Source organism: Amblyomma americanum, chromosome 4, assembly GCF_052857255.1.
Source record: "Amblyomma americanum isolate KBUSLIRL-KWMA chromosome 4, ASM5285725v1, whole genome shotgun sequence".
NCBI classification, from domain to species: Eukaryota; Metazoa; Arthropoda; class Arachnida; order Ixodida; family Ixodidae; genus Amblyomma; species Amblyomma americanum.
The window spans coordinates 189,726,355-189,754,324 of record NC_135500.1 but is presented as its reverse complement, the minus strand read 5'-3'; the positions used below and the strand labels follow the sequence as shown (position 1 = coordinate 189,754,324).

Below are 27,970 nucleotides of genomic sequence, written 5' to 3'. Positions count from 1 at the left end.
TCATGGAAATATACTTTCTATGACGAACTGCACATAGGATATATCAAACCATGAGCGCACGCAATCAATCAGCACCCATGTGCACTACTGCACTGCTCCTGGCAGCTGTGCCCAGTCGCCTTGTTCCACAGGCTGGATAAGGGAGACTGAGCCCTCTTTGAACTCTGTGCCTTAACCCTGCCTTGTAATGAATCACTCCCAATTGACAACTACCCGCTTCCTATAACCAACTACTTTCAAGCAGCTCTGGGCCTATCATGCTTTAGGAAAAAGGAGGAACCATACAGAACTGGCATCGGTTGACAGGAGAGAAGGGATTCTTGCAAGGGCTATATGATATAGACGATACCATGCTAGCTGCGCTCCTTTTAATTTGTCCTGCATGCTTTCTTTATTCGCGTTTTGCGCTCCTGCCGTGCTACTGCTCCAACGTTTTTGGCTGTTCCCAAGTTACTGCCAGTTCTGTACCTGCTACTTTCCAGCACTTCATCCTGCAAGTACCAAGGCGAGTGTGTCATGTGGGCAAGATGGAAATGAAACACAGCAAGCCCTGGCGCTTTCCAACAAAGTGGAGATCATCCACAGCATCGAAGCGGAGAAAGTAAATCGGATTTGCAGCATACTTCAAAACTGGCTGGAACTTGCTCTGTGAAGATTTAAAAATCAAGTTGGCTATTATCGAGAGAGCACACGAGTGACGAAACACAGGCCATCATTTTCTCCCGACTACTCACAATCTCATGCAAAACAAACTTGTTACTGAAATTCGTAATAAGGGGGTTCAGTTATATCGAACCACTTTATATATCAAACACATCTGGTGAATCATGCTGTTCAATATAACCGGCTTGACTGTACAGGGCAGTTACACGTCACCTGAAAAAGCTTCTTGTGGTCGATAATCATGCGTGCCAGGCACTCGTGGGCAGCCCTGTTCTCGTTGAGTTCGCGCTGGTCGGGAATGCCTACGGTGGTTGCCCGTCTTCGTGGACTCGCACTCGCGCTTCGTGGCACCGCCAGTTGAAATAAGGACGGCGCAATGCACACTGCGATGTTGGCCACGGTCATCTGAAAAAGAGGGGGATGAAATAGCATGAGCAGCAATGGAAGGTGTCATCCAGGAACCTTAATATATAGCAAAACAATAATTTTACATAAAAACGGGTCCTAGTCCACCATGAAATACAAGAATGCTCGGAATAAAGCGATTATATGGCAAATAATTAACAGCAACGTTCACCACTTTTTCAGAACCTTCAGCAGTGACTGGCATGAGGTTTCGTTACATAATTTGCAGTGTCTCGTCTCCACAATAGCACACTTCATATTTTCATACTACTTGTCATACGTTTGACTTAGCAAACCTGCTCCATCATTACAATATTTGCCAGTAATTATCTGCAACCACTCAAATCAGGATGACCACTCTGTTATATCATGCTGTGTGAGCTGTCATGATTTGCTGGAAGCAAACATTTGGTAAAGACAGAATCCTAGCGCAAGTATTTGTACCAGTAGACCGGCATCGGTGAATACACTATCACCAGCAAACGTTTACGGGATGCTGGTGTGCAGATAAAAATAATTATTTCAGTCTAGCCATGCAAGGCAATCGCCTAAAATGTCTCAAGGTGCGAGGAGACGTGCATTCTTCGTCCGCTGGTAACAACACCAGGACACTTAGTTGCAAGTCAACGGCACAATAAATTGTGTTCCGAGAACAGGCATCCCGTAAACTTCTGCTGCCCATAGTACGTGCTCATGGCACACAAGGGTGACCAAGCAAATATATGCAGTATTTGCGACACTGGATCCAATGGCACTGCGCTGTTCTCTGCTTTCAGTTCCGTAGTCATAAACACAAGGGTAAAATGTTCACTGCGCAGACATTCAGGATAAAAGAGTATAGCCCATAGAATTCAGGCTACAACGCTACCTTAAAGACTTCAAATTGAGCAATGAATCAATCTACTAAAGAAAGATGACTGCATGGGAAAGAAGAAGAATGGAGGAATGGAATGGAAGAGGGCAATATAATTTATTCAAGGCCCTGTCAGCTACAAAATTATTAAAAGTCTCAGTGTTCAAGAAGAGTACAGCTGTACCTCCACCTGTGCCAGCAAAGGGCCTTTCGTGGTGCCAGACTCTTCAGTCTAAATGGTCCCACGTTTTTAGGTCACTGCCACCATGAAACAAGGAATAGACAAGTTTACTGTACCTGATTTTCTTGCGCATGCCTGCACACGTCGTCGAGGAACACAAGGAGCGTTTCGAGGACTTCTCGATTCTCGTCTGGAATGAGGAGGACTGCTGCCTGCAGCGCGTCCAGTCGCAGCTCTTCTGGAATGTCTGGGGTGAGGAGCAGAGATCCAACAACACAATAAGCGCATCTCGTGTAAAGCAGTATAGTGGTATACCTACTAAGCAATTCCATAAAAGTTGTGTTCTCTAAAAAAAAAAAAAAAGAGGAAACAAAGCACTTCACATGAAACCACTTGAGCATATTTATAAGAAATGCAAGTAACACTTTTACATATTTCAGTAGCATTAATTACTCCACAAGCAGGCCCTAAATTCCAAATCCATGCTCTTGCTCAGATTTAAAGTTGATCGCAGCTACCTTCAGCATAATGAAATTTTACAAGTGCTCCTCACATTTAAAAGTTAACCTTTGGTGAAATACACTCTTAAAAGAAATTTCAAATCAAAGGTAGGCCTACTTTCACCCAATTCCAAGCACCAAAAACTTAATGTTCAGAAACTTGAAGGAGACACCGGTACCACTGTAACTAAGGATCGAAAACAAAATTCCAACCAGAAGGAAGAAAATTATGCCAAAGATGTTCATGTTCAAAAGCTTTTATGTCATTTCAAATTGAATACGATTAGTTCTAACTGGATTTGATTATTGTGACTACATTTTTGTATGCAGGGCTGCAGCAATGCTCATCTAACTGGCACCAGATAAAAACTTAGTCAATTTTTTTTTCCCCCGCTGAAGGAAACTGCCAGCAAGTCAATACAACCTGCCATCTCCTTGAAACTCACTACATAAAGGAATAAAGGTTTAACTACATCGTGTACTATTACAAATCTTTGGGGGGAAAAAAAAATGTAAACCCACACTTCTTTTCAAGGTTCTGCCCCCATGTGACGAAAAGATATGCTGACTTAACAACCAATACTGTGATTTCATCAGTGATCTCTCGGATTCTTGAAAAAAAAAATGATAAGACCATTGCAAATTGTAATAGTTGATCATGCTGCTTGACAGGTGTAGGTATGAAATCCTCTGCAATCAGTAGTAACTTAGTGATAGCTAGTGCTATGCAATGAAAGCCAGTCACATTACACTCAAAATGCTTCACTTTTTCTAAGAGGTTGCCTATGAATAGCTAATGCAAGAACCTTCTGCTTAGCAATTGACTGCTTCAGCATCACTGCTTGCAGCTCTGTTTAACATGACTCTGACAGCCTTAAAAGTGAACTTAAACGTTTTCCTGGCATGTTAATGCAGTTAAAAAAACCGACTTTAACATACCTGCAACATACAGTCTATGCCTGTTTCATGCTCTGAAGATTCCCTAGGAAAAAAGCAACAAAAACAGGGGGCAAAGAAGACTCACGCTGAAAGATGCAGAGAAACGTATCAGACAGCTTGCCCGTGAGCAGGCCGTCTGGCAGCTCTCTGAAATACTGCTTGAGTAGGTCGGCCACATCGTACGCCTGGTGCTGCTCATAGGAGATGGGCCCTGTGGCAGACTCGTGCAATGACCGCAGCTTCTGGATGCGGGAGCGAACCCCGGACTTGCGGAAGAGGCCTGTTGCCTCTGGGGCACTCTTGCGGAGAAACTCCATGGCACCTTGGATGGATGGGGGTAGTGCATGCCCTGTCCGCTGGAGGGACACGCTGAGGGGGACTCCAAACACCGTCTTGTCTGCAGAAAGACGCAACAAAACCAGACAAGAGTTTTCTCCTCTGACTGAGGTTAAAGTCGGGATGTAGATTTCACGATTTATTACACTTTTTTTACTTTCAAGTTTTTGTTGTTTTTTCGCCATGCCTGCGGCTAATATCAGCACAAACTGGCACAAAAAGCTCTCCATAAGTCAGTTTCCTTCCAAGCATGAGAATACTGGTGAATGTACAAGGTGGATAAGCTGCGTGCCAATAATGGCAGTATGATCTGAAGTGCACTGACCCTTGTAGTCGGGGGCACGCATGCGCTTGATGAACTTGGGCACAGCCCAGCCCCAGCCCGACCGGTAGGGTGGCGAGAACCGCTCCATGAGTGCTGTCAAGTGCAGGAGTGCCAGTTTCTTGAGCACGAGCAGCTGGGAGGCCGACAGATGCTCATAACGCAGTGCTGTCAGGCAGGTCAGCTGCTCAGGTGAAGAGGAGAAGCAGTGCCATGCAGAACCCTGGTTGCATGGGCTTCCACTGGAGAACAAGGACAGGACAGGTGTGGTTTTGAGTATGTTGGTCATCTGGCATTTCACAGAACAGTCTTGAAACAACAGTCCTGCTCACTCCTTGACCTCTCCCCCATTACCCAGACCAAGTTCCGTGCTGCCACCTTTATATGGATGACTGGTGGTAACAGTGCTGCTGATCAAGGTGTAAATTTTGTGCCCTAAGACAAGGGGTGCCGAAATGCGTGTTGTGTTGGGTTTTATGGCACACAGGCAGCTAAGGCCATCATGCGCCAAGCTCACGCTGAAATGCATTTACAGTTATACGATCATTGAGCCTTTTTCCTGTGGAACCAGAACAGTTTTCTATAGTCTGATAAATTCAAGAGTGAAGCGGTAAAATCCCCTCAAAGGAGGCCCTACAGCCAACAGCACGGACCAATTGTAGTGATGTCGCGGTTAATCCATTAATCTGTGGTTGATCATCTTCCACCTTCCAGCCGCCTGCAAGGTCATGCTCCCAGGTGGAGGGTGATTAACCACGAGAACCAGTCAACGCCACTCGCTGGAGAGCGTCCCTTGAAGGGCATTTGCTGCTTTGTTCTTGAGTTGCATCTAACTGTAGTCTAGGCCGACTATTTGTGATGGACAATATAAAACTCTTTTGTACAAAAGTTAATATTGTAGGTGGAGCGTTAAATCACTAAAGTGCTGCAGACCATAGGGATGGTGCCCCTCCATTTACTGCCATGCCAGTTACCAGGAAATGGCACTCGTTTACCAGAGCGCTCGTTTGTGCGCAGCGAGGCCAGGGATAGGAAACTTCCTTATACACCACTGTCCACCAAACACAGACGTCAGCGCCATGCAGTTCCTCCTATAGCGGCCGGGGAGAGGCCTACTATAGTAGGATACAACTTAAGTCTGCAGTGAAGCTCTGCTCACATTCAGGGCCACTGCACAGAATTACTCCATGACAGAAAAGTAGTCCACTGTTAAAACTTTTCTTATTACCTAAACAAAAAGCTAATCACCATAAAAAATTATAAGCTCTAAAGTTTTGATACCTGGCTTGTTCAATGAATTCAAACATTAAAAAGCTGATTTCGTTCACTGTTCTAAATGCCTAGTGGAGTAAAACAGCACACTGCAGACAGTGGCCCACTGTTAAAAACTGTTCTTTTTTTACGTTGTATCGTACTACAGAGCATCGTATTGTCGTCGTGACGACGGTGCCCGGCAGAAAAAACTTCATCTCCGAGCGGGGTTCGAATCACCGCTGTCTAAAATAAAGCAGCTTCGTATCGCGGTCACTCAGACAATTCCGCCACATCCGCAGCCTTACCGGGATATGAGTGTGGGCAGGAATCATTGTTTTAAGCATCAGTTCACCTCCAGTCACCAGGTGCGTTGAAATAGTTGAAACCAAAGCTAACCGGAGTTTCCGACTCCTAGCGAGGCACCCAAGACGCATGCAGCTCTCCCACGGTACCCCGCCCCTTTGTGACATCGGCACTGTCATGAAAGCGGGGCCTGTGAACACGCTACCCATTACTCTAGTCCATTTTAACTTGGTCATTGGGGAAAAAAATTAAGCGTCGCATTTGAGTGAAATGCTACAGCACGTTGCAGCGCAACACGGAACGCCATCGCCCGTTCGGCGCGATGCCTTGCCCACTGGAAACACCTTTGAACGCATTTTTAAGGCGAAAGCCTTTAATGGCTCATTCTGCGTCCGTCCGTCCGCTACGTTCTTGCGCTTATGGCCTCCGAGATCAACCGCACTCGCTATCGCGTTACATGATCTCAGAGGCCATGTTGCGCCATTGGTAGTTCACTGCGCATGCGCGAGGTGACGCCACCGGCGCGTCCGCGCCAGATGCCTCGAAGACGGAGTCGGGTGCCGCGCAACATCTCTCCTAGCGCTCTCTTCAATGAAGTCTCACAATGCGGGCAAACGCATGTACTTAACATCTTAACCACACATAAGTGACACAAGCAGCAACACCGAGCTAAAGGCTTTCGCCTCACCGCGCTTTAGGTCAACAAATTGCCCCCCCCCCCCCTGATTTTTTTCATGTTTTCAATTGTTTATATTCATTAATTGATCAATTACACGCCCTAAATTTTCTAAATTACCACATCAAGAATTGGCTTTTCCATTATGAACATTATGACACCTATGAACCCGCTTTCCAATCTTTTTCACTTATTTAATCATTTAATCAATTAATTGCAATGGTTTCATTATTCATCATCGCCTATCATACATCAATCAATTATCAATCACTAGAAACGCAATTACAGTGATACGCAGCCCCCAATTATTTCCGACACGCGGTGCCGACTACTACTACGCCGACTGCTTTTCGACCGAACGAGCTGTCGAGCAAAAAACTCATGTGAGAGCGTGACGTCACGCGGCCAGCCATCGCAAGCCAAGTGCTCGTGAAGCTGTTCCCTACCCCGGTTTTTCGCTCTCCGAATCAGTCCCTCGGAGTACCCGGGTTCGAACCCGACCGCGGCGACCGCGTTTCGATGGAGGCGAAACGCAAAGGCGCCCGTGTGCTGTGCGATGTCAGGCTAAAGATGATCTCCAGGTGGTCGAAATTATTCTGGAGCCCTCCACTACGGCGCCTCTTCCTTTCTTCTCTCAGTCCCTACTTTATCCGTTCCCTTACGGCGCGGTTCAGGTGTCGCCGACATGTGAGACAGATACTGCGCCATTTCTTTGCCCCAAAAAACAATTTTCAATTTTCCAAACTACTGATCCGGAGTTCCCGGGTTCGAAACCGACCGCGGCGGCTGCGTTTTTATGGAGGAAAAACGCTAAGGCGCCCGTGTGCTGTGCGATGTCAGTGCACGTTAAAGATCCCCAGGTGGTCGAAATTATTCCGGAGCCCTCCACTACGGCACCTCTTTCTTCCTTTCTTCTTTCACTCCCTTCTTTATCCCTTCCCTTACGGCGCGGTTCAGGTGTCCAACGATATATGAGACAGATATTGCGCCAGTTAATTCCTTTCCCCCAAAAACCAATTATTATTATTAATTTTCCAAACGCAAAGGCGCCCGTGTGCTGTGCGATGCCAGTGCATTTTAAATATCCCCCAGGTGGTAGAAATTATTGCGGAGCCCTCAACTATATGGCACCTCTCAGTTCTTCCTTTATCCCTTCCCTTACGGCGCAGTTCAGCTGTCCGCTGATATGTGAGACAGATACTGCGTTATTTCCTTTGCCCAAAAACCAATTTTCGATTTTCGAAAGCCCCGCCGCGGTGGCTCAGTGGTTAGGGCGCTCGACTACTGATCCGGAGTTCCCGGGTTCGAACCCGACCGCGGCGGCTGCGTTTTTATGGAGGAAAAACGCTAAGGCGCCCGTGTGCTGTGCGATGTCAGTGCACGTTAAAGATCCCCAGGTGGTCGAAATTATTCCGGAGCCCTCCACTACGGACCTATTTGTTCCTCTCTTCTTTCACTCCCTCCTTTATCCCTTCCCTTACGGCGCGGTTCAGGTGTCCAACGATATATGAGACAGATACTGCGCCATTTCCTTTCCACCAAAAACCAATTATTATTATTATTTTTCGAAACAGTCCCTAATGTTTTGGTGCCGGTACGTTTTAGTGCGCGCGTGTGCGCGGCCCATGGTGCGGATGTTTACAGCAAGGAGTTTGGTCTATACATTTCAGTTTTCCGCGCTGATCCGCGCACTGCGGTGATATCTCAGGAGGGAGTGTCGGGGAATAAACCTTGAAGCCTAGTCATAAAAAATAAAAAGAAGGGCGTCAGTCCCCCACCACATGATAACGTGCGGTGATATCACCGCAAGCTATCATGTGGTGAGATCACCGCACCTTATCATGTGGTGGTATCACCGCACGCTATCATGTGGTGAGATCACCGCACGTTATCATGTCGTGAAATCACCGCACGTTATCATGTGGTGGGGGACCGACGCCCTTCTTTTTACTTTTTATGACCATGCTTCAAGGTTCATTCCCTGACGCTCCCTCCCGAGTTTTTTTTTTCTTTTCCTACATGATATCGCCATGAAATCGGCGGACGCTATGTTTGCGAACGGCGGCGTACGCGCACCACTCAGCACAGCAAGCCCCCTCATTGCTGTGTTCGCGCGGACTTCCTCTGCTCATTAAAGCAGGGAATGAAACGCTCGCTATACTTTCAAAACACAATCCCGAACTACATTTCAATTACTGCAATATTGTTTGCAACATTCTGTCAAGGACGCCCCTTCGAAAGTTTCACCATTTCTAGTTCGCCATAACGTCTGCTGGTACACGTCCAGAGGCGCACGCCCAGCATCAACGTGGAAATGTTAGTAAAAAGCAGACGTACATCAGTAAGAGCAGCAGCCTGCTCATTAAAATAGGCTACACGGCTTTCTATACAGTGTACGGCCCAAATTATGCCTCATGGCAATTAAGTGTTCGAATTTGTAAAAAAAACAAAAACAGCAAGCAGAGATTTTTCGGAGCGCCTCCCGTTAGTACAAAGTGCCGGGAATTCCGGGGCAACGCCTGCGAGGAATGAGAGGCAATAGGCGGAAGCAATCAGCAAAAGCACACGTGCTGCACTTCCTTAATTCTGTCTTGGGGTAACAAGCCCCTCGTGGCAGACGCCGAATAACGCAGAGCGCAAGAACAAGAAAAAAAAAAACAAGACCGAGAATACGCCCCCAGACAGGAACAACTCACTGTGATAAAGCAGACGCGATTCGAAGTTAATGAAAAAGAAGACGGAAAGGAAGTAAGACGCCAGTAACTGCACCACTCAAGCTACAGCCGCCAGCGCAAGCTTTCGTTGTTTTCGTGGAGTCGGGAAAAAAAAAAATCCTCCACTGCATTTTTTTTTTTTTTTACCGTTGAGCGCGCACGTGTTTGATGCTTCGATCGGGCACGGTACCCACATGGCGTGGAACGCACAAGGCAGATCTTCAAATTGCTTCCATCTCAATGGTTTCGACGTGCGCGGAAATGCATCGATCTGTTGTTGTCCGCAAGTAAGTGGATATCGTATTTAGCCTTTTACTTGCATTCACAAACACTCGACTGGGATCCAGAGCATTTACTAAATTCACCCTCCCCCCCCCCCCTTTTTTTTTATTTTCCCAGTCTGGCGGTGCGCTTGCAAATGGAGCACGCTTGCCAGAGAAGGGGATAATGGCGAGTGAAGCCGCACACGTGAATTTGCACTGGTACTAAATATAACAATATGCCCCGTCAACAGTTGGGTTCTCTCAGCAGCAAAACCCTGGGATGGAGGTACTCAACAAGCAAACGTCTCAAACAAGCTGGCAGGGATTTGAGTTTGCCAGAGCGAACGCCCTTGAGCGAGTACTTCCGAGCGGCCTCATCTAATGGCCATAAAGGACGCCGTAGTGAAGTGCTGTGCATCAGCAGAAAAGCCATAAAAGGACGGCACGGACGGGAAAGGTACACAAGGCCAGAACTGTACCAATTAACATTCAAGCGTTGGTCCAGCACTGAGCCAATATGAAAATAATGCTGGAGCAAGGCTGCAGCGTTTGTTCTGTGTACTTGTCTAGTTCGCGACATCAGAATCAAAGCTGAAAAGTGTCTTTATCTTCTGAATTATACAGATCGGATCTCTGCTCTGAAGAGCTGTGGATTTCGACCATCAGAGCTTCACGACGAAATCACGGTACAAGGGCGAACTCCGCCTCCCAGCTGGGGCAACAGGCCTTAGGTAACGATGCCTGTCTCGTGCTCGAATAGCCCTGAGTCTCGGCAACGGGTGAATTGCCTTGTTTAAAGAGGTTTAAAGTTTTCGAGTTTCGAAAAAGGCCTACAAGTCTGGTAATCACGAAAATGAACTCAATTAGCCAGCGCGCGGCGTGAATAATTACACGCCTTTTCTTTTTTTTAGGGGCAGTTTCAGTGTCGATCAATGCCAGCGCCAGGCTACTGCATGGCGTCAATTGCAACCGGTTGCAGCTTCAATGGTCACGTGCGCTCGGACAACTATACGACGTGAAAAGTTCGTCTCAGCTCCCGCCTTCGGCATCCTCCGGCAGCATGTTGCTACCGCTCCACTGACTGATCGATTGAACAAGTTTTGTTTGAGACATGGGAGACGGGGAGTTGCGCGTCCGCGGTTAGAGGCTGGCTGGCAGTCCTTGACTGGTAGCGTCCTCTTCCGCCAGATGGATGGTGGTTGGAGCTCAGGCTCCAACTAATGGGTGTGCGGTCATGCCATCATATAACAGCACAGAAAAATGGCTGCGGCTTAGCTCAGCTAACCCTGATTAGGTAAGCGAACTAATTCTAATCGTGAAGTAATTCGTACAAGCATCTCCACAAAAACAGCAAACAAGAATCTCTAGCCTTATTTTAGCGGCACTTTTTGCACCTATATGCAGGTCCTAAAGGAGGCTCTATGTGGACAGACGGAAACCGGGCATAATTTGCAGACAAAGGCGCAAATGTAGCCTCCCTACTAGCATGGGCGGGTTCAGCCTGCCCAACCTGCGCACAATGTGCAGCGTGCTCGCGTTGCGAAAGTTTCGCAACCTAGTCAACACCACAGACTACCCGGGGAGGGAGCTTCTGGCGTATTTTGTCGGGACGTCGTGGCACCTTAATTTTTTTTTTTTTTGAGCGCGATGTCGGCCCAACAGCCTTGCCGCAACCAGGTTTCTACCGTTAGGTCTTTCAGAAACGCGGGTCTCTCACTGCAGCCGTGCCAGATGGAGATGTTTTCGGCACACCGGCCTCCCAAGTGCGAGAGCTGCTAGCTATATTAGGAAACCACAGACCAGCCGCTCCAACGGAACAGCAGGCGCTTTGGCGGGACCAAAATCATCGGCCCTACCACCCGACGCGAGAGACTTCGGCTGGCTGCGAGGAGGCTGGCGGGTTTTGCCCACGGAAGACGGCATCGCGCCGGAGGGCGTAGCGCCCTCCGCCCGTTGCCAGCAATGCCAGCAATGCGCACTTTGACTGTGTTGCAGCTGCAACTTTCTGCGAGACCTTAGGTGGAGGCGCCACACTTTCGTGAAATTTCTGTTCTGTGTCGGTGCATATCCGGTATGCCGATTCCTATGGGGCATATGAATGTAAAGTTGAGAATGATCAAGGCGCTGCAGCCGATGCTTGCACCACTCCAATGCCAGGTTCGAAACTGCACTCCGTGGAGCGCACAGAACTACAGCTCAAACGGAGGAGGCAACTCTTTCCTTCCTCCGCGGGGGAGGCCCTTGTGTTTCGGCTTGAGCAACACGCAGCGGTCCACCTACGCTGACCCTCGCCGCCGCCGCGGGGCCAGTCTCTCTCTGTCTAGCTGCCGTGGCCGTACCTTCCTCATCCGATTTTCTCCTCGCGCTCTCTCCGCTGAGCTGCTCGTTCGCTCCAAGTAGCGCCGATGCAGACGACGGCGAGGGACGCCGCTCAACAAATGCACTGGCGCTTAAGAGCTGCGCTCTACACAAAAGGAAGTAAGTCGTAAATTCGTACGGAAATCGGCTTCACTAATGAAAATTCGAACTCCGCGTCATTTACCCCGGCTCGCTCGCCCTGGCGGCCGCTTGCCCAGACGAGCGGCAAGCAGTGCGCGGGAATCTACCGATTCCTAGTTTGGTTTATGGGGGTCTAACGTCCCAAAGCGACTCAGCACCTAGGCTATCAGGGACGTCGTAGTGGAGGGCTCCGGAAATTTCGACCACCTGGGGTTCTTTAAGGTGCACCGACACCGCACAGTACACGGGCCTCGACAATTTCGCCAAATTCGACCACTGCGGCCAGGATCGATTCCGCGTCTTTCGTGTCAGCAGCCGAGCGCCATAACCAATCAGCCACCGCGGCGGGACTACCGATTACTGAGTTTACATAACCCCTGGAGCGTGCGTTGCGCCGGAATTCGAAACTACAAGGTCGTTGGCAGTTCGATTAGGCGCTTACGAGACTAGTGAGCCGGATCACACACGTGTGTGGAAGGCTTGGTAGGAGCGCTGTGTTATCGCCCTTGATCGCCTTTCGTCTCCGACTGCTGGACTAGCAATTGCGTTATTACACTTCTGTTACTCTGAGGCGGGCGCGAAAGAAAACCGGCAAAGCAGCAACGAGGAGTAACACGAAACCAGATACGAACGTCGCTTAAAGGGCTTCTTCACAAACTGCGCTCTTTCCATTTCCGCGAACATAGAAACCGGGTGCGCGTTGTAATCGGGTAATTACGGCATCCACAGAAGGACGGTTACTTACTTTCCGGCCCTGGTGAGCGAGGAACCGACGCCCGAATCTCGCCGTTCGGCGGTGTAGGCCGGCCTATCATTCTCCTCGTGTGCACCCCTGCCCGTGGATCCAGAACCCACGCTTCCGGTGTCGGCCGCCTGCTGGTGCTGCTGTTGTTGGTGCTGCAGCTGCTGCTGTTGCAGGCTCACCCCTGCGTGGACGCGGCGACAAAGAGGTTGACTGATATATACGGGAATATACGGGAACTACCGCATATTCTTCACATCCCTGACCTTGAGCCGGCGCGGAAATAATAGCTGTAGGGTATAGGATAGGAAAACAAGCCGCAGTCGAGCGCTCTGTTAACTTCGACTACCAGAGGCCGTATTATGCAAGGGTTCTTTCTGCAGTTCTATTTTTTGGGGGGGAGGGGGGGGGGAGGGGGGGGGGGGCTTCCTTGTGATCGGCAAGCCCTGCCTTTAATGCCGGGCTGGCGAAAGGCATCGCCTGTTTAACTGTTAGTCGTTACACCGCAAGTAGGAACTACCAATGGCAAAAGGCGAAAGGAACAACGCGGGGAAAGAAATTGTTCCTGGAAAGACTATCAAGAGGGAGGCAGTTGTCGAATTGATGAAAGACTAATAAACATGTACCAGGAATCCGCAAACAGCGTTTGCGGAGTACAACGTGCCATACGATATGCGCGTGTGCCTAATCACGCCGCCGCTAATTGAGCGAATCAGATACCTCAGTACGGCCTCAGTGCAAAGACTACGGCGTGGTAAAGGTTGCTGTGCTTATCAAGAATAAGGTCACCGAAGACGGAGACGTAAGAAGCACGCTGGGCGGTGTTCGTAAAGGCGTTCGAAGCCATCGCGTACGGCGAAACTGAGCAGATGCTGCCTGGCGCCTTTAGCAGATCGAGTGGCGCACGTGGCGTGACGGCGTTGGCAAGCAGCGCGCGGGACGACACAGCGGGCGTGGTGTTTGACGCTACCGCGCGTGATGAGCCCGATCCCGGTCGGGCCGAGTGAACCGGATTGCGCGTGCGAAACAACCCAGGTCTCGACAGGCGTACGACGCGGTAGTCACCCTGACAGATGCGGTGCAAGAGGCCCCCGCCCGCAGTAAGACATCTGAAGCGCTCCCCGACACGTCTTGCGGAGCGGACGGACAACGTGAGGCGGCGATGCAGGCAGAATCCGTAAACGGCTCAATGGAAGGCGACGGAGCGGAAATCATCGAGTGCGGTAGGACCGCCAAACTCGGGGAAGAAAATCGCAGAAATCGCCAACGGCGGACACGGCACGACAGGTGGGCGGTTGGATGGTTTATCGTTTGGTTTATGTGGTTTTATCGTCCCAAAGCGACTCAGGCTATGAGGGACGCCGTAGTGAAGGGCTCCGGAAATTTCGACCACCTGGAGTTCTTTAACGTGCACTGACATCGCACAGTACACGGGCCTCTAGAATTTCGCCTCCATCGAAATACGACCGCCGCGGCCGGGATCGAACCCGCGTCTTTCGGGCCAGCAGCCGAGCGCCATAACCACTCAGCCACCGCGGCGGCCCTCAGGTGGGCGGTTGGAGACAACCGGTTGTTTGATGCTAACGAAGGAAAAGAAAAGGTTACTCGGGTCAAAGATTGGGCAAATCCTTACTGAAGGACGAGCGAGGCTAGCAGGAATACGGATCACTCTAAAAGCAGGATGCTAAAGGGAACTGAAAAGATGAGGCCGGAGAGGGCAAAAACTGAAGTGAAGGCAAAAGAAGTTACGTGCACGAGGTACAACTGCGTTTTCAGAACCCCTTCCCGCTACAAGAAAAAAAAAAGCTGGCTACTACATGCCTGGCTCCGTCCCACTGTGCCGTCATGCACACACTCGTTTTCGCGCACCATTGCCCCTGTTATTTCCTCGTCTCCCTCTCAGCTCAATCACCGGTACTCTTCCCTATAGCAGGGCAGCAAATCGTGTTACTCGCTCTTTTATCGCATCACCCGAGCCACTGGAGTGCTTTGTCATCCGGGAGGAAATGGCGCGCTCACCTTGGTTGTTGGCAGCATCGCCTACGGGGACGCCCGCGGGCACGTTGTCGTAGACGCTCGCGCGCCCGTGCTCCGAGCTCGCCGAGAGCCATCGAGCCGGGGCCTGCTGCTCCTGCTGCTGCTGCTGGTTCTTGTGCCTGGACCTGAAGCTGCCCGCCTTCCGCCGGTGGGCCAGTTGGGGCGAGCACTCGGAGTCGCTCAGCGCGTGATTCTCGGGACCCAGGTGATTGGACCAGGGGCCCGCTGCGCCACCCGCCGCGGGATCGCCGCCGCCGCCGGCGCCTGCGCGCAAAACGCACTATTCGCGCTCCTTTCGAAAGTACGCTGCCGATGGCTCCGCAGAGCCAATGCCGTTACAGCGAGTTGAAGAATAACTATAAAAGTTGCACTGCATCGCCTGACACGTTAGACGAACCTACGGTAGGTGTGGCTTAGGGGGACGCACACTGCCACACCTTTTCACGCTTCGCACCAAGAATGGACAGCATCCGCAGTGGGTCCCGTCGGCGAAAACCGCACTGTTGGCAATGTTAACGCTGACTTCTGACGACAGCAAAGAGCATACACAACACTGGCTGGAGCCTAAGCCACGAACATACTGCTTCGGTAACGAAAGGCAGCTTGCTTCCGCTAGAAGTCAACACCATCGACTACGTTACGGAACCTGCAGCCGATTAACAGCTTGGCCCACGTCAATTTCTACTAGCCAATCTTTAACCAATCTTCACCGTTAACAAGCGGGTATTACAGGTGCTCCCAGTTTTAATTAAACTGTTCAAGGCACATATGGCGTGAGAGCAGAAGCAGCGCAGCAAACGGCCCGATAAGTTATCGCGTATACCAATCGCCGATCCGGAGCAAGTATTCTCGTTCCGCGCAACCGTAATGGGCGATGTCTCACACCCGCCGCGGTAGCTCGGTGGTTAGGGCGCTCAGCTACTGATCCGGAGTACCCGGATTCGAACCCGGCCGCGGCGACCGCGTTTCGATGGAGGCGAAACGATAAGGCGCCCGTGTGCTGTGCGATGTCAGTGCACGTTAAAGATAAAAAATAAAATAAAATTAGTTTTGGGGAAAAGGAAATGGCTCAGTATCTGTCTCACGTATCGGCGGACACCTGAACCGCGCCGTAACGGAAAGGATAAAGGAGGTAGTGAAAGAAGAAAGTAAGAAACAGGAAGCGCAATGGAGGGCTCCAGAATAATTTCGACCGCCTGGCGATCTTTATCGCGCACTGACATCGCACAGCACACGGGCGCCTTCGCGTTTCGCCTCCATCGAAACGCAGCCGCCGCGGTCGGGTTCGAACACGGGAACTCCGGATCAGTAGCCGAGCGCCCTAACCACTGAGCCACCACAGCGGGTATATTCTTACCCTTAAAAAAAAATTACGGTCGCCGAGCACAAAAGAAAGCAAGCAAAGAAAAGGGCAGGAAAATTCTTCCCAGTAAATTTATTAATGAAACCAGAAGTTGACGCCAGCGCGCTGGAAGAAAAGACCACGGAAAAGGCTAGAATCGGGTCGCGGCAGGGCGCGGTTATTCCCCCCGGCCTTTAAATATCACACCCGCACATTTTCTTCGGGGCGCGCCCTCGTCCCCCCACCGGCGGCGGCGTGTGCTTGCTCGCACGGAGCAGGTTGCACGCGCTGCTTATCGCCGAAAGTTCGTTCCCACCTAGCCGTTCGCGTGGCTGGAAGCATTTTGTTCCAGGACGCCACTTTTCTCTTCTTAAAACTATTACAGGCATGCAACAGGGTCTGGAGCAGCAAAGAACGCACGCGTGGCGTGACACGAAAGGCGACCGAAGTATACACACGCGCAAGTGAAGAAAAAAAAACAGAAAAGAGAAAGGGAAACTTTTACTCTCAGCCTAACGATGCAATGCCGCGCCCTCGACGCAGGTCGTCTCGTGTCTGGAAGCACAACATCGAAGTGATTTTTTTTTTTTTCAAAAAGGCGAAAATGAAAGCAGACATGTCTGAAAGAGAGAGAACAATAACAGAAAAAAAAACGAACGAACGAGAAAACCTGGAGGAAGAACTTGCCTCCCCTCCGAAAAGGTGTGACCTCAAAAGTGGAATGCGGAGAGCCAGAGCGCACGCCAGTCTGGCGCCCTCATCAAGGCCTAATGACCCTCAGGAGGTTAACGACCAGAGAAAGCAGATTCGTCACGAGCACTGTGCCGACGCTAATAACGCCCTCCTGCGCCGCACTCGAAGCAGCCACGCTCACATCGCGGGGGCATTTTCCAAGAAGGCGAACCAAGAAACCGGGATCTCTCTCTCACTTGCGAGCAGAAGGAGGGGGAAGGCACAGCACAGTTTCCTGCGTAGCCGGCCCCCAATCTTGAGAGTGGGTCGACTCTGTCTCTCGCTCGTCCTCGTAACTACACCACGTTCGCATAGACTTTTTCCCTACCGCTCGCTCATGTATACGCCGTCGTCGAGCGGTCTCGAGGCACAGGCAACGTGTCGGCGTCACCTGCAGGGCGAGTGAGTCCCCTAATTAGGACCACTACGGTTTTCGAACACTGAAGTTAGACCTGTGTAAAACAACACGCGCCTTCCGAAAAATGCCACAGGAAACGGTACGATTCGCTCTGCTTGATCGTGCACACAAGCACAAGCACCTCTCGAAGTGCAGTGCGTAGCAGACACACGTCGGCTTCATGCCGAACAGTAAAAGCTAGAAAAGCGTCGTGTCAAGGTCGAGACTCCCAAACGTTTATGCGAAACAATAATAATTGGTTTTTGGGGAAAGGAAATGACGCAGTATCTGTCTCATATATCGTTGGACACCTGAACCGCGCCGTAAGGGATGGGATAAAGGAGGGAATGAAAAAAGAAAGGAAGAAAGGGGTACCGTAGTGGAGGGCTTCGGAATAATTTCGACCACCTGGGGTTCTTTAACGTGCACTGACATCGCACAGCACACGGGCGCTTTAGCGTTTTTCCTCCATAAAAACGCAGCCGCCGCGGTCGGGTTAGAACCCGGAAACTCCGGATCAGTAGTCGAGCGCCCTAACCACTGAGCCACCGCGGCGGGTTTTATGCGAAACAAAAAAAGGAAAATTGGTTTTGGGGAAAAGGAAATGATAATAATAATAATATTTGGTTTTGGGGGAAAGGAAATGGCGCAATATCTGTCTCACATATCGGAGGACACCTGAACCGCGCCGTAAGGGATAAAGGAGGGAGTGAAAGAAGAAAGGAAGAAGGAGGTGATGTAGTGGAGGGCTCCGGAATAATTTAGACCACCTGGGGATCTTTAACGTACAGACATCGCACTGCACACGGGCGCCTTAGCGTTTCGCCTCCATCGAAACACAGCCCCCGAGGTAGGGTTCGAACCCGCCGCGGTGGCTCAGTGGTTAGGGCGCTCGACTACTGATCCGGAGTTCCCGGGTTCGAACCCGACCGCGGCGGCTGCGTTTTTATGGAGGAAAAACGCTAAGGCGCCCGTGTGCTGTGCGATGTCAGTGCACGTTAAAGATCCCCATGTGGTCGAAATTATTCCGGAGCCCTCCACTACGGCACCTCTTCCTTCCTTTCTTCTTTCACTCCCTCCTTTATCCCTTCCCTAACGGCGCTGTTCAGGTGTCCAACGATATATGAGACAGACACTGCGCCATTTCCTTTCCCCCAAAACCAATTGTTATTATTATTATTAACCCGGGTACTCCGGATCAGTAGCCGAGCGGGCCGACCACTGAGCCACCGCAACGCCAAAGCCGCAAAAGTGCACGCTAAGAACGCAAGGTAGACCAAATTTTTCCGAAGCCTAGAACAATCTAGCGCCTTTCTCTCTGCTTCATTTACTTCCCTCCTCAATACTCTCCTCCGTCTTTCACTCCCTCAGTGCATCACTTTCCCAATGGCACGGCTGACGTGTCCATCGAGGTGTGGAGAGAGTTACTGCGCCCTTTCCTTTCCTCAAAAACCAATTTTCAAGGCACAGTCCCTGACCCGCCGCGGTGGCTCAGTGGTTAGGGCGCCCGACTACTGATCCGGAGCTCCCGGGTTCGAACCCGACCGCGGCGGCTGCGTTTTTATGGAGGAAAAACGCTAAGGCGCCCGTGTGCTGTGCGATGTCAGTGCACTTTAAAGATCCCCAGGTGGTCGAAATTATTCCGGAGCCCTCCACTACGGCACCTCCTTCCTTTCCTCTTTCACTCCCTCCTTTCTCCCTTCCCTTACGGTGCGGTTCAGGTGTCCAACGATATATGAGACAGATACCGCGCCATTTCCTTTCCCCCAAAACCAATTAGAATTAGATTAGAAGGCACAGTCCTTTGACCCTTCCCTTACGGCGCGGTTCAGGTGTCCAACGATATATGAGACAGATACTTCGCCATTTCCTTTCCCCGAAAAACCAATTATTATTATTAAGGCACAGTTCTTTACCTGCTGCGGGCAGCTCAGTGGTTAGGCGCTCGGCTACTGATACGGAGTTCCCGGGTTCGAACCCGACCGCGGCGGCTGCGTTTTAATGGAGGAAAAACGCTAACGCGCCCGTGCGCTGTCAGTGCACGTTAAAGATCCCAAGGTGGTCGAAATTATTCCCGAGCCCTCCACTACGGCACCTCTTTCTTCTTTCACTCCCTCCTTTATCCCTTTCGTTACGGCGCGGTTCAGGTGTCCGCAGATATATGGGACAGATACTGCGCCATTTTCTTTCCCCAAAAACAAATTATTATTATTAACGGTTTAATCCGGCTAAACCTGAGCAACCAAAGCGAAAGCTTGAAAGTTTAGCCTGGTAAACCTTGGCTAGACTTGGTCGTTGCTTGGTGGTAATGACTGACGTTTTTGCTTAGGTTACTCTCTCCGTCTCTGTGCGACAGCCACTCGGCGAGCTACGTGCACTGGATGATCGGATTCGGCCTGTCGTCTACGCAACCTCTGAGACGCAGACACTTCCCGAGGCGTCTCGCCTGGATGAACCATGACGACTGCCGCCGTTAAACTGTCGAGAGCTGTTGCAGTACGCTGGCACCAGCTGAGAGGCAGCGGAGGCTATCAGACGGAGCGAGCGCACGGCTCCGGAGTAGGATGGATGGATGACAACTTTTATTTCCACCGGAAATGGAGACCCATTACTATTCCCCGCCCCCGGCTGGCGGCTGAGGCCGCGAAGAGACAAAATCTTTGTTAGCCCTTCGTCGCGGAGGCTCCGGCCCCCGTCCTCCAGGCTCCGGCGTAGCTGCGGTTGAGTGACATCATGGTTGTCACCTGACGAGACAGAGGCTGAGCGCTCGGTTTCGGCGGCGGCGGCTGAGTGACGTTATAGCTACCACGTGGTTTCTCCTCGGTTCAAGGTCAAACTCGCGCACACGGCGCATCCGGCGAAGCAGCTACGGATGGAAACAATAAAAGCTTTTGGTTTTGAAACAAGGCGGTTAGTATGAAGCCAGGAGCAGAAGACAGACTTTCCCCACACAGTTGTACACTCGGGATCTCATCCGACGACTGAAAAGCTTCGTCCTACTCTCTCCCCTACCCCCCTCCACAACAATCCACTAGCTGTTGCTCCTCTCTCCAGAAAGCTCGGCGAAATGTTCCAAAACTGCACCCGCCGCGGTGGCTCGGAGGTTAAAGCGCTCTGTACCGGGCTGCGTTTCGATGGAGGCGAAGCACAAAAGGCGCCCGTGTGCCGTTCGATGTCAGTGCACGTTAAGGATCGACAGGTGGTCAAAATTATTCATGATTTTTAGTGGTTCTTGTGAGCAAATGAAATGGCGCAGTAACTGTCTCACCTCTCTGTGGACTCCTCAATCGCGCCATAATAAAACGGAGGAACGTGGGAGTGAAAGAAAAGAAAGAGGTGCCACAGCAGAGGTCTCCGAAATAATTTCGACTATACTTGGGCATCTTTAGCATGCACTGACATCGCACAGCACACGGGCGCCTATTGCGTTTCGCCTCCATAGAAATTATTCCCCAGACCTCCATTACGGCACCTTTTTCTTCCTTCTTTCATTCCCTCCATAATCCCTTTCCTTACAGCGCGGTTCAGGTGTCCACCGCGATATGTAAGACAGTTACTGCGTCATTTCCTTTACTCAGAAACCAGTTTTTATTTTCAAACGAAGCGCCCGCTCGTTAAGTTCTAGAGGGTGCACGTCTGGCGCAGGTTGTGCTCTGAAACAGTCGAAGCGTAGCTAAAGAGATGGTTGATACGCCATCATTGGATGCAAATATGCCTAGTATTAGCGACTGATGTCGCGCGTGAGAATTGCGAGAAATGGGCATACACACGTCTGATGGCTTGCACCAATGCAGCACTAACGAGGTCGGGGTCTGACACGACTTCGCCGGCTTGAAGTATGCCCTCGTTAGGCTGACTGTTTTGAGTCTTCAGACGCCACAAGAGCTTAAGTCTGCCCGACGTTGTAAAGGCGAGCTTCATGCTCCACAAACTCAATCCCGTATGCTGCTCATCAGAGAGAAAATCGGTGGCGCTACCGCATAGTGAGACGAGAACGCCTTATGGTGCGATTAAATGGGAAACGAGTTCGCCAAGCTCTGCGGAAGACGGAAGAAGACTGTTAAAGGAACCGGAGCTGTTCGTTCGTTTAAAAAGAAGTCGCAGACAAAGACGAGAGAAAAAAATTCGTGCGACAGGGCGTCAGCGCTAGGCGCACCGTTCTTCAAGAGTTCTCAAAGCAACGGTTCCCAAATTTTCGGAGCAATTTCGGCCTCCAAGCGGTAGCCTTGTGCTCAGTGCTCTCGCGTGGGGGCAAAAAAAAAAATTTCGCGGTCTTGTTAATCCGGCTTGCGTCATTCTTGCTCAAGTTTTTTTTTAATTTTCTTTTATTAAAACCGCACTATCAAGTGAAGCTTCGATCATAACTTAATCTTGAAACTAGAACATCTTTTTCCACGTCCATTGCTCTGTTTCACTGTCCCCGTTTACTCACAGTGCTGTGAGCCTTTTCCCTCATAACCTGCGGGAACCTAGTGCACTGTACGGTTCAGGAGCCCGCGGAGCGACATCCTTGTAGTGTTCTGTTTCATCTTCTCTGCCGTCACGTCCTTTAAGCGCTCGTTAAGCATGAATACGTGTACAGTCACGAGTAAAAAAGATTAGCACGCTTGACGGAACACCGGAGCACCGGAATGACAAGGCGTGGCGCTGGGGGTGACGAAGAGGCTTGATAACTAGAGTGCCGGACCGTTCCCATTCTACAGTATTAGGGGGGTACAGCGGGCTGTCACGGCCCTGGAAAATTTATTTTTCTGTCTCGCCCTCTCTCGCTCTCTCTTTTGGCTCAGCCTTGCTCCGGCAGGCAACTGGGGAGGTTATGATAGTTGTTTTTTTTTGCTTGCGTGGCAGTTATTTTTGGGAGCAGCCTCAGCCGCGCTACGCTCGGTAAGTGCCTGAACAGCTCTGCATCCAGGAGCTGCCATGGCCTCCCAAGGGAGCAGATATCCTTTGGGCGGCGGTTCAAGAGGAATGGAGCAGGCTCCAGGCTCTTCCTGACCTTGCGAGCAGCCTGTTTTACTCCTTCCCTGAGCGCCTTCAAAGCCTTGTGAGGGTCGGTGGGGCCTATGCACGCCATTAGTGCAACGACGTGTTTGCTCTCGCATCACGACAGCGTGCTGGCTATCCTCCTTACTTCTTTTCCTGAATTGATGGGATAGTGCTCCTGTTACTATTGTTACTACACTTTCCCAACAAACTGACTTGTGTCAATTAGCTGCATCGGGAAAATAAACTCTATCTGTTTCTCGTGCTTGTGTAATACTGGCTAAAAGCAGCGCTATCATATTTTGTTCCCGCGAGTTCCTTTTGACAAACCGCCACGGACATAAAAGAACAGTAATAAAAAAGAAGCCATCTTTGCTCACGATAACCGAGCCAAAATAAATGCGCAAGCACAGTCACGTAGGGTGGGCACTTCTACGCTGGGGCGATGGTACGCTTCATAAAGCTTACTTCCTGCCGTCCTCCCCTATGCTGCAAATATGGAAACGGCCCGATAGGCAGGTCTGCAAACCGCAGCGCCGCGTGGTGAGATATACAAATTCTGATCGCCAGTGATCTGTGCTAATATTTTTTTACTCGCGACTGTACCAACAGTTACGCGTTTACGTCTAGACTCGTTTCCGGGCATAGGCCGCCCGGAAATAACACTCGCAATTCCAACTAGTGCAGCGAAAGGAGATGCGATGGTGTTGCGCTTCGCCGACACCCTGGCGGATCCAGACCTCGATTCAGTCACTATTCTGAACATTTCGTTCTGTTTTCCTTAACTTTTTTTTTCATAAGCTCCGAAGTGTACGCACAAATTTGGTCTGTCCCTTTTATTATGCGTAAGCATTGTATCGTTATGTTTGCGGTTTCCTGTCATCAGGAGCTTGTCAGCACGATAACGTTCGAACGAACTGAGTCATAAGAAAAAGAATGGTTGCATTAGATAGAGCACCAAAAAATCTCGCAGGGAAAATCATGAGGTGCATGTGGGGTAAAATTGGTTAATTAATTACAGCCAAAAATGACCAAAAAGTGTGCGGGCCCGGAACAAAATTGGAGCCAAATTTGAAAAAAAAAAAACGGTAGTGGGCGGAGCTAAAGCGTGGCGCCAAATATGAAAAAGCAGAAGTGTGGCCGCAGCGAAGCGTGGCGCCGAATTTGAAAACGAAGTGTGGCGCCAAGTTTGAAAACTCAAAGTGGGAAATCATGGAACTTGATTAATTCAGGCAAAGAGGGGCTAGGAGGCGTCAATGCTTACGCATTCCTCCAATGCGGGTGCCGCAGTGATCTCATAATTTTACATTCCCCATGTGTACCCCACCCACCGCGCACTGTCCCTCTCGTGATGCGCTGCCAATGTTAAAAATGAATAAGTAGTTAAATGGCACGATAACTAGACAGAGCTGCTTTGAATCGACCGACTGTTCGGCCTTCTTGGGGGAGGGAGAAATGGATTTTAGGGGAGAAACAGCGCAATGAAACACGGACACACGAAGAACGGACACACACGAGCGCTGACTCAGCTGAGTCAGCGCTCGTGTGTGTCCGTTCTTCGTGTGTCCGTGTTTCATTGCGCTGCTGAGTCAGCGCTCGTGTGTGTCCGTTCTTCGTGTGTCCGTGTTTCATTGCGCTGTTTCTCCCCTAAAATGCTTTACCAACTAGCCCGGAACCTTGCTCTTCTGGAGAAATGGAGCCAGCTCTGAAGGCGAGGAGGCACGCACCTTGGTGCGGCTGCGCGCCGCGCTTCTTTCGGCGCCGGTTCCCGCGCAGGCTGTCCATCCTGCGGAGGATGGCGTCGCGGATGCGCTCCGAGCCGCTGCGCCGCAACTTGGGTCCCGGCGAGCCCTCGAGGTCGCCGGCGGCCGGCAGCCGCTCGTCGCTCGTCGACAGCCGGCTCTCGGGGCTGCTGCGGGGCTCGTCCAGGAACACGCTGTCGTGGGAGCTGTACGCCTCGCCCGGCAGCTGCTGCTGCTGTGGAGGCAGGCCCTGGTGGGGGTGCGACGCCAGGTGTTGCGGCGTGCGCGACGCGCCCCCCGCCGCCCGTCGGGGTGACCACCACGGGCAGCGGCGGGGACACGCGCGACCACCGCCGGCTGCTGCGGTGGAACTGCCAGTTGTAGCTCAGCGCGGGGCCCTCCTCCTCGTCGCTGTCGTGGTGCATCTGCATGCATCCGGCGCAGACCAGAAACGAACGAGCCCGAGGTCAGTGCGCGGAGGCACTCGGACAGCCCAGGGGACGCGGATCGAGCACAATATTAACGCGAGATAGCTAGCACTGCTCTATGGAAACTCTTCACCCAGTATATCTTCAACAGCTCTAATGACGAATTTATGGTTTGGTATAGGGGGTTTAACGCCCCAAGTCGACTTACAGCTATGGGGGGACGCCGTAGAGGAGGGCTCCGGAAATTTCGACCACCTGGGGTTCTTTAAGGTGCACTGACACCGCACACTACACGGGCCTCTAGCATTTCGCCTCCATCGAAATTCGACCGCCGCGGCCGGGATCGAACCCGCGTCTTTCGGGTCAGCAGCCGAGCGCCCTAACCGCTGAGCCACCGCGGCGGCGGTGACGAATTTATATCCCCAGAATTATTGAGTCCTTTAAATTGGAATGTATTCAATATGCCCGACTGGATTCAGCTCAAAAGAACTGAATCAAAATGAATTGAGTGACTCGGATTAGCTAAACCCAGTTCAACCGACTGAATTCATTTCGATTTGCATGGAGACAGACGTGCACGACAAGTCGTTAGCGGCACACCTGCCCCGGTCGGTACAATATAACGATTCGTTCCTGAATCGAATGCACTTTTGAATAGCGCGAGGAGGGGGGAGCCACAGAGACAGTGGCGAACTCGCCGAGTGCGGGCTTAAGTGATGAAGCACTATAATCAAGTGCTGGAATCGGAGATAGCGTTCACTGAGCTGCCCGCCCTCGCCACCCGCCTCGTCTGTCAGCGCCTCGTGTAAACGCTTTGGCTACAGTTGGCTAAGACGTCGCTGCTAGGCTGCTCACGGGCGCCCGCCAACGCCGAGTATAGTTTCTCGCCAACGAGAAGCTCTGTAAATTCAGCCCTTGGTTTGGCGGACGCAAGTTCCTGTTCTTAGAACGCTGCACAAGTTACACTGAGAAACAGCGGCACCGTCCACCGACAAATCTAACTCGCTTAAGTCAACGGTCAGACGGAATCACGTCTGGTCGGGATGGTACATGATGAAAGAAGATCGTGCCGACCGGAAGAAAGGTGATGAAAAGGCGTTTCGGCCCCTCCAAGGGAGCCTTGTTCACAATCTGAACATTGTGAACAGGTCTCTCGTGGGGCAGCCGGAACGTCTTTTCACCACCTTTCTTTCGGTCGGCACCATCTACTTTCGTCACTAACTCGCTTAGCTTAGCGGCTCACTCGATACAAATTCTACAACACTTTCTGATGCGGAATGGAGCGCCTCTATTCACGGCTTCCTGCCGCAGCAGAGCTCGCCAGCGGCGGGCCGAAGTCCAGCGACAATAGAAAAACTGTCAAAGCGTGTTCGACGGAGTCTTTGCTCTGGTATGTCCGGGGGCAGTGCGGTTAATATAGCGAAGAATGATCTACCGAGCTGAAGCCCGGGGTATGACAGACCCCTGTCTGGCCTGGGGTATAATTAGCAAAAACACTGACGCAGACCACCTTAGTTAAAAAAGGGGGGGGGGGGGGGGGGTTGACGTATCGGCTCCCAGCATGGGGGGCCTTGTTCACATTGCAGTGAGCAATTACAGTGAAGTGATCATCGCCGCAACAAAAACACTCAGAACATCAAGGCGAGATCTGGAGTCACTTATCATACAAACTACGCCTCATGCGTTGAATCGTAAAGACGGCAATCTGAACCCGATATACGCGCGCTCTTTTCGCCGATTATCCAAGACGACAGCAAAAAAAAAAAAAAAAGCGAGTCACTTTGTTGATCACTTCATTGTGAACAAGGCCTCCGTGCTGGGAGCCGAAACGTCAACATTGTTTTTAACCTAGGTGGTCAGCGCAAGTGCCTCTTTTCTAGCTGCCGAGCTGCGAGTCGTGCCGGACAGATGCAGTCTTTGCGAAAAGTAACCAGACTAGACGTTTTGCTTCTCAGTCGTATTTTGAAGCTTTATGCCAGCCCTCAAGCTCTAAATCTCTGTATGTTAAGGAGAACCCTTGTCCTCCCCTTCCGAGAACTTTTTGATCTTTAAGGCAGCCGTAAGGGCTCTACTATTCGAGTGAGAAGCACACCATTATGCCTGGTAAGTTTTGGCGAAGGTTGTACCTCGGTTTAATGGCGACAGTTCCCGAAGTCCCTCCATAAGTTGCATTGAATATCCTCCGTACGATCATGTTTGAATGCCACTGAAATGGATGAGTCCAAGATCAGAACCCAGTGGCAATGGAGGCATTCATCACTTCAGCAGAGCAGTAACCGCTTACCTTCCAGAGAGGCTTAACTCCACAGAGGACAACGCCATCCAATTATGGCCCTAATTTAAAAAAAAATCTCTGGCTCTTTCCAGGTACACTAATGTCTTCCCTGCATCAAAAGACGCATTTATGGCTCAGAAAATTAAATTTTATACTTTCCCCGCCATTACTCGGCTCGAACGCGCAACGACCACATCGAGGGCTGACAGCGCCGTTTTGACGTAAGTGGCGGCGTAGCATAGCCTCCGGATCAGTGGTTGAAAACCCACGCAGTGTACTTTCGAAATCGGTCGGTGATGGCGCCACCTGTACCTCAAGCCGCCGCGGTGGCTCAGTGGCTCTGGTGTTCGGCTGCATTGAATATCCTCCGTACGATCATGTCTGAATGCCATTGAAATGGATGAGCCCAAGATCAGAACCCAGTGGCAATGGTGGCTCAGTGGCTCTGGTGTTCGGCTGCTGACCCGAAAGAAGCGGGTTTGATCCCAGCCGCGGCACTCGCATTTCGATGGAGGCGAAATGCCAGATAGCCGTGCACTGTGCGATGTCAGTGCAAGTTAAAGAACCTAGGTGGTCAAAATTACTCGGAGCCCTCCATTACGGCGCCCTTCATAGCCTGAGTCACTATTGGAGGTTAAAATTGTAAACCGTAAACTACGTATATGCTAAAACCCAACTCAAAGCCTAAGACCTAAACTTGTATTTCCTTTTTTAGTCTTTTCTCGCTCCATTCTCTGCTTTCGGTGAGAGTGTCTCTGTCTTTAGAATGCCACATTCTATCAAAACAAGCAAACTTCTATCTGTCCCCAGTTTCCCCTCGATGTACAGCTTCTGGGGCTCTGGCAGGTCCTATAGCTTCCGCGCCAGCAGAGGAGAGTGTTTGCGTTGAAATATCGATAAGATAGACACGCGGCGCAGCTTCGTTCAGAGCGGAATCCCACCTTCTACCTGCATTCCGAATAGCGCAGAGGGGCAAGTACACTTATATCGAGGCACGCCCCTATGGCAAAGAAAGAAAGCAAGACGAGGTATAGGATGATGTCAGCACGGGGCAAGCTGGCGCGAGAAAAATCAAGCGAGCAAGCGACGCTCGGAAAAGGCGGGGAAATTATTTCGCCCTTGCTTTTGGCGCCAGAAGGTTCAAAAGGACAAATCGCAGATGCACCACCTTTGGGGGGAAAAAGCTAAAACAAAATAGAAACTGCCCCCGGAACTTCTTGCCGAACACTGAACGCCTAAAAAACAGGCACCTGTTCCTGACGACGCGACTCAATTAAGCAGGAAGAAGTCATTGTTTTTTCACACGTTACTTCATTAAACGCTGCCTAATAGAGACAACCTTCTCGTAATTTCGAAGTAATAAGGAGAAAAAAAAAACGAAGAG

General features: G+C 50.9%; 1 protein-coding gene across 1 annotated transcript in view; it reads right to left on the bottom strand.

The window, feature by feature from the left end:
• cv-c (RhoGTPase activating protein) overlaps positions 1–27,970 on the bottom strand; it is a 307,048-nt gene that overhangs the window by 16,048 nt on the left and 263,030 nt on the right. The window contains 9 exon segments of the mRNA XM_077663993.1: positions 877–1,068; positions 2,219–2,349; positions 3,627–3,938; positions 4,203–4,441; positions 12,654–12,834; positions 14,670–14,951; positions 23,869–24,151; positions 24,153–24,308; positions 26,683–26,695. Of these exon segments, the coding sequence (XP_077520119.1) occupies positions 877–1,068; positions 2,219–2,349; positions 3,627–3,938; positions 4,203–4,441; positions 12,654–12,834; positions 14,670–14,951; positions 23,869–24,151; positions 24,153–24,308; positions 26,683–26,695 (1,789 nt within the window).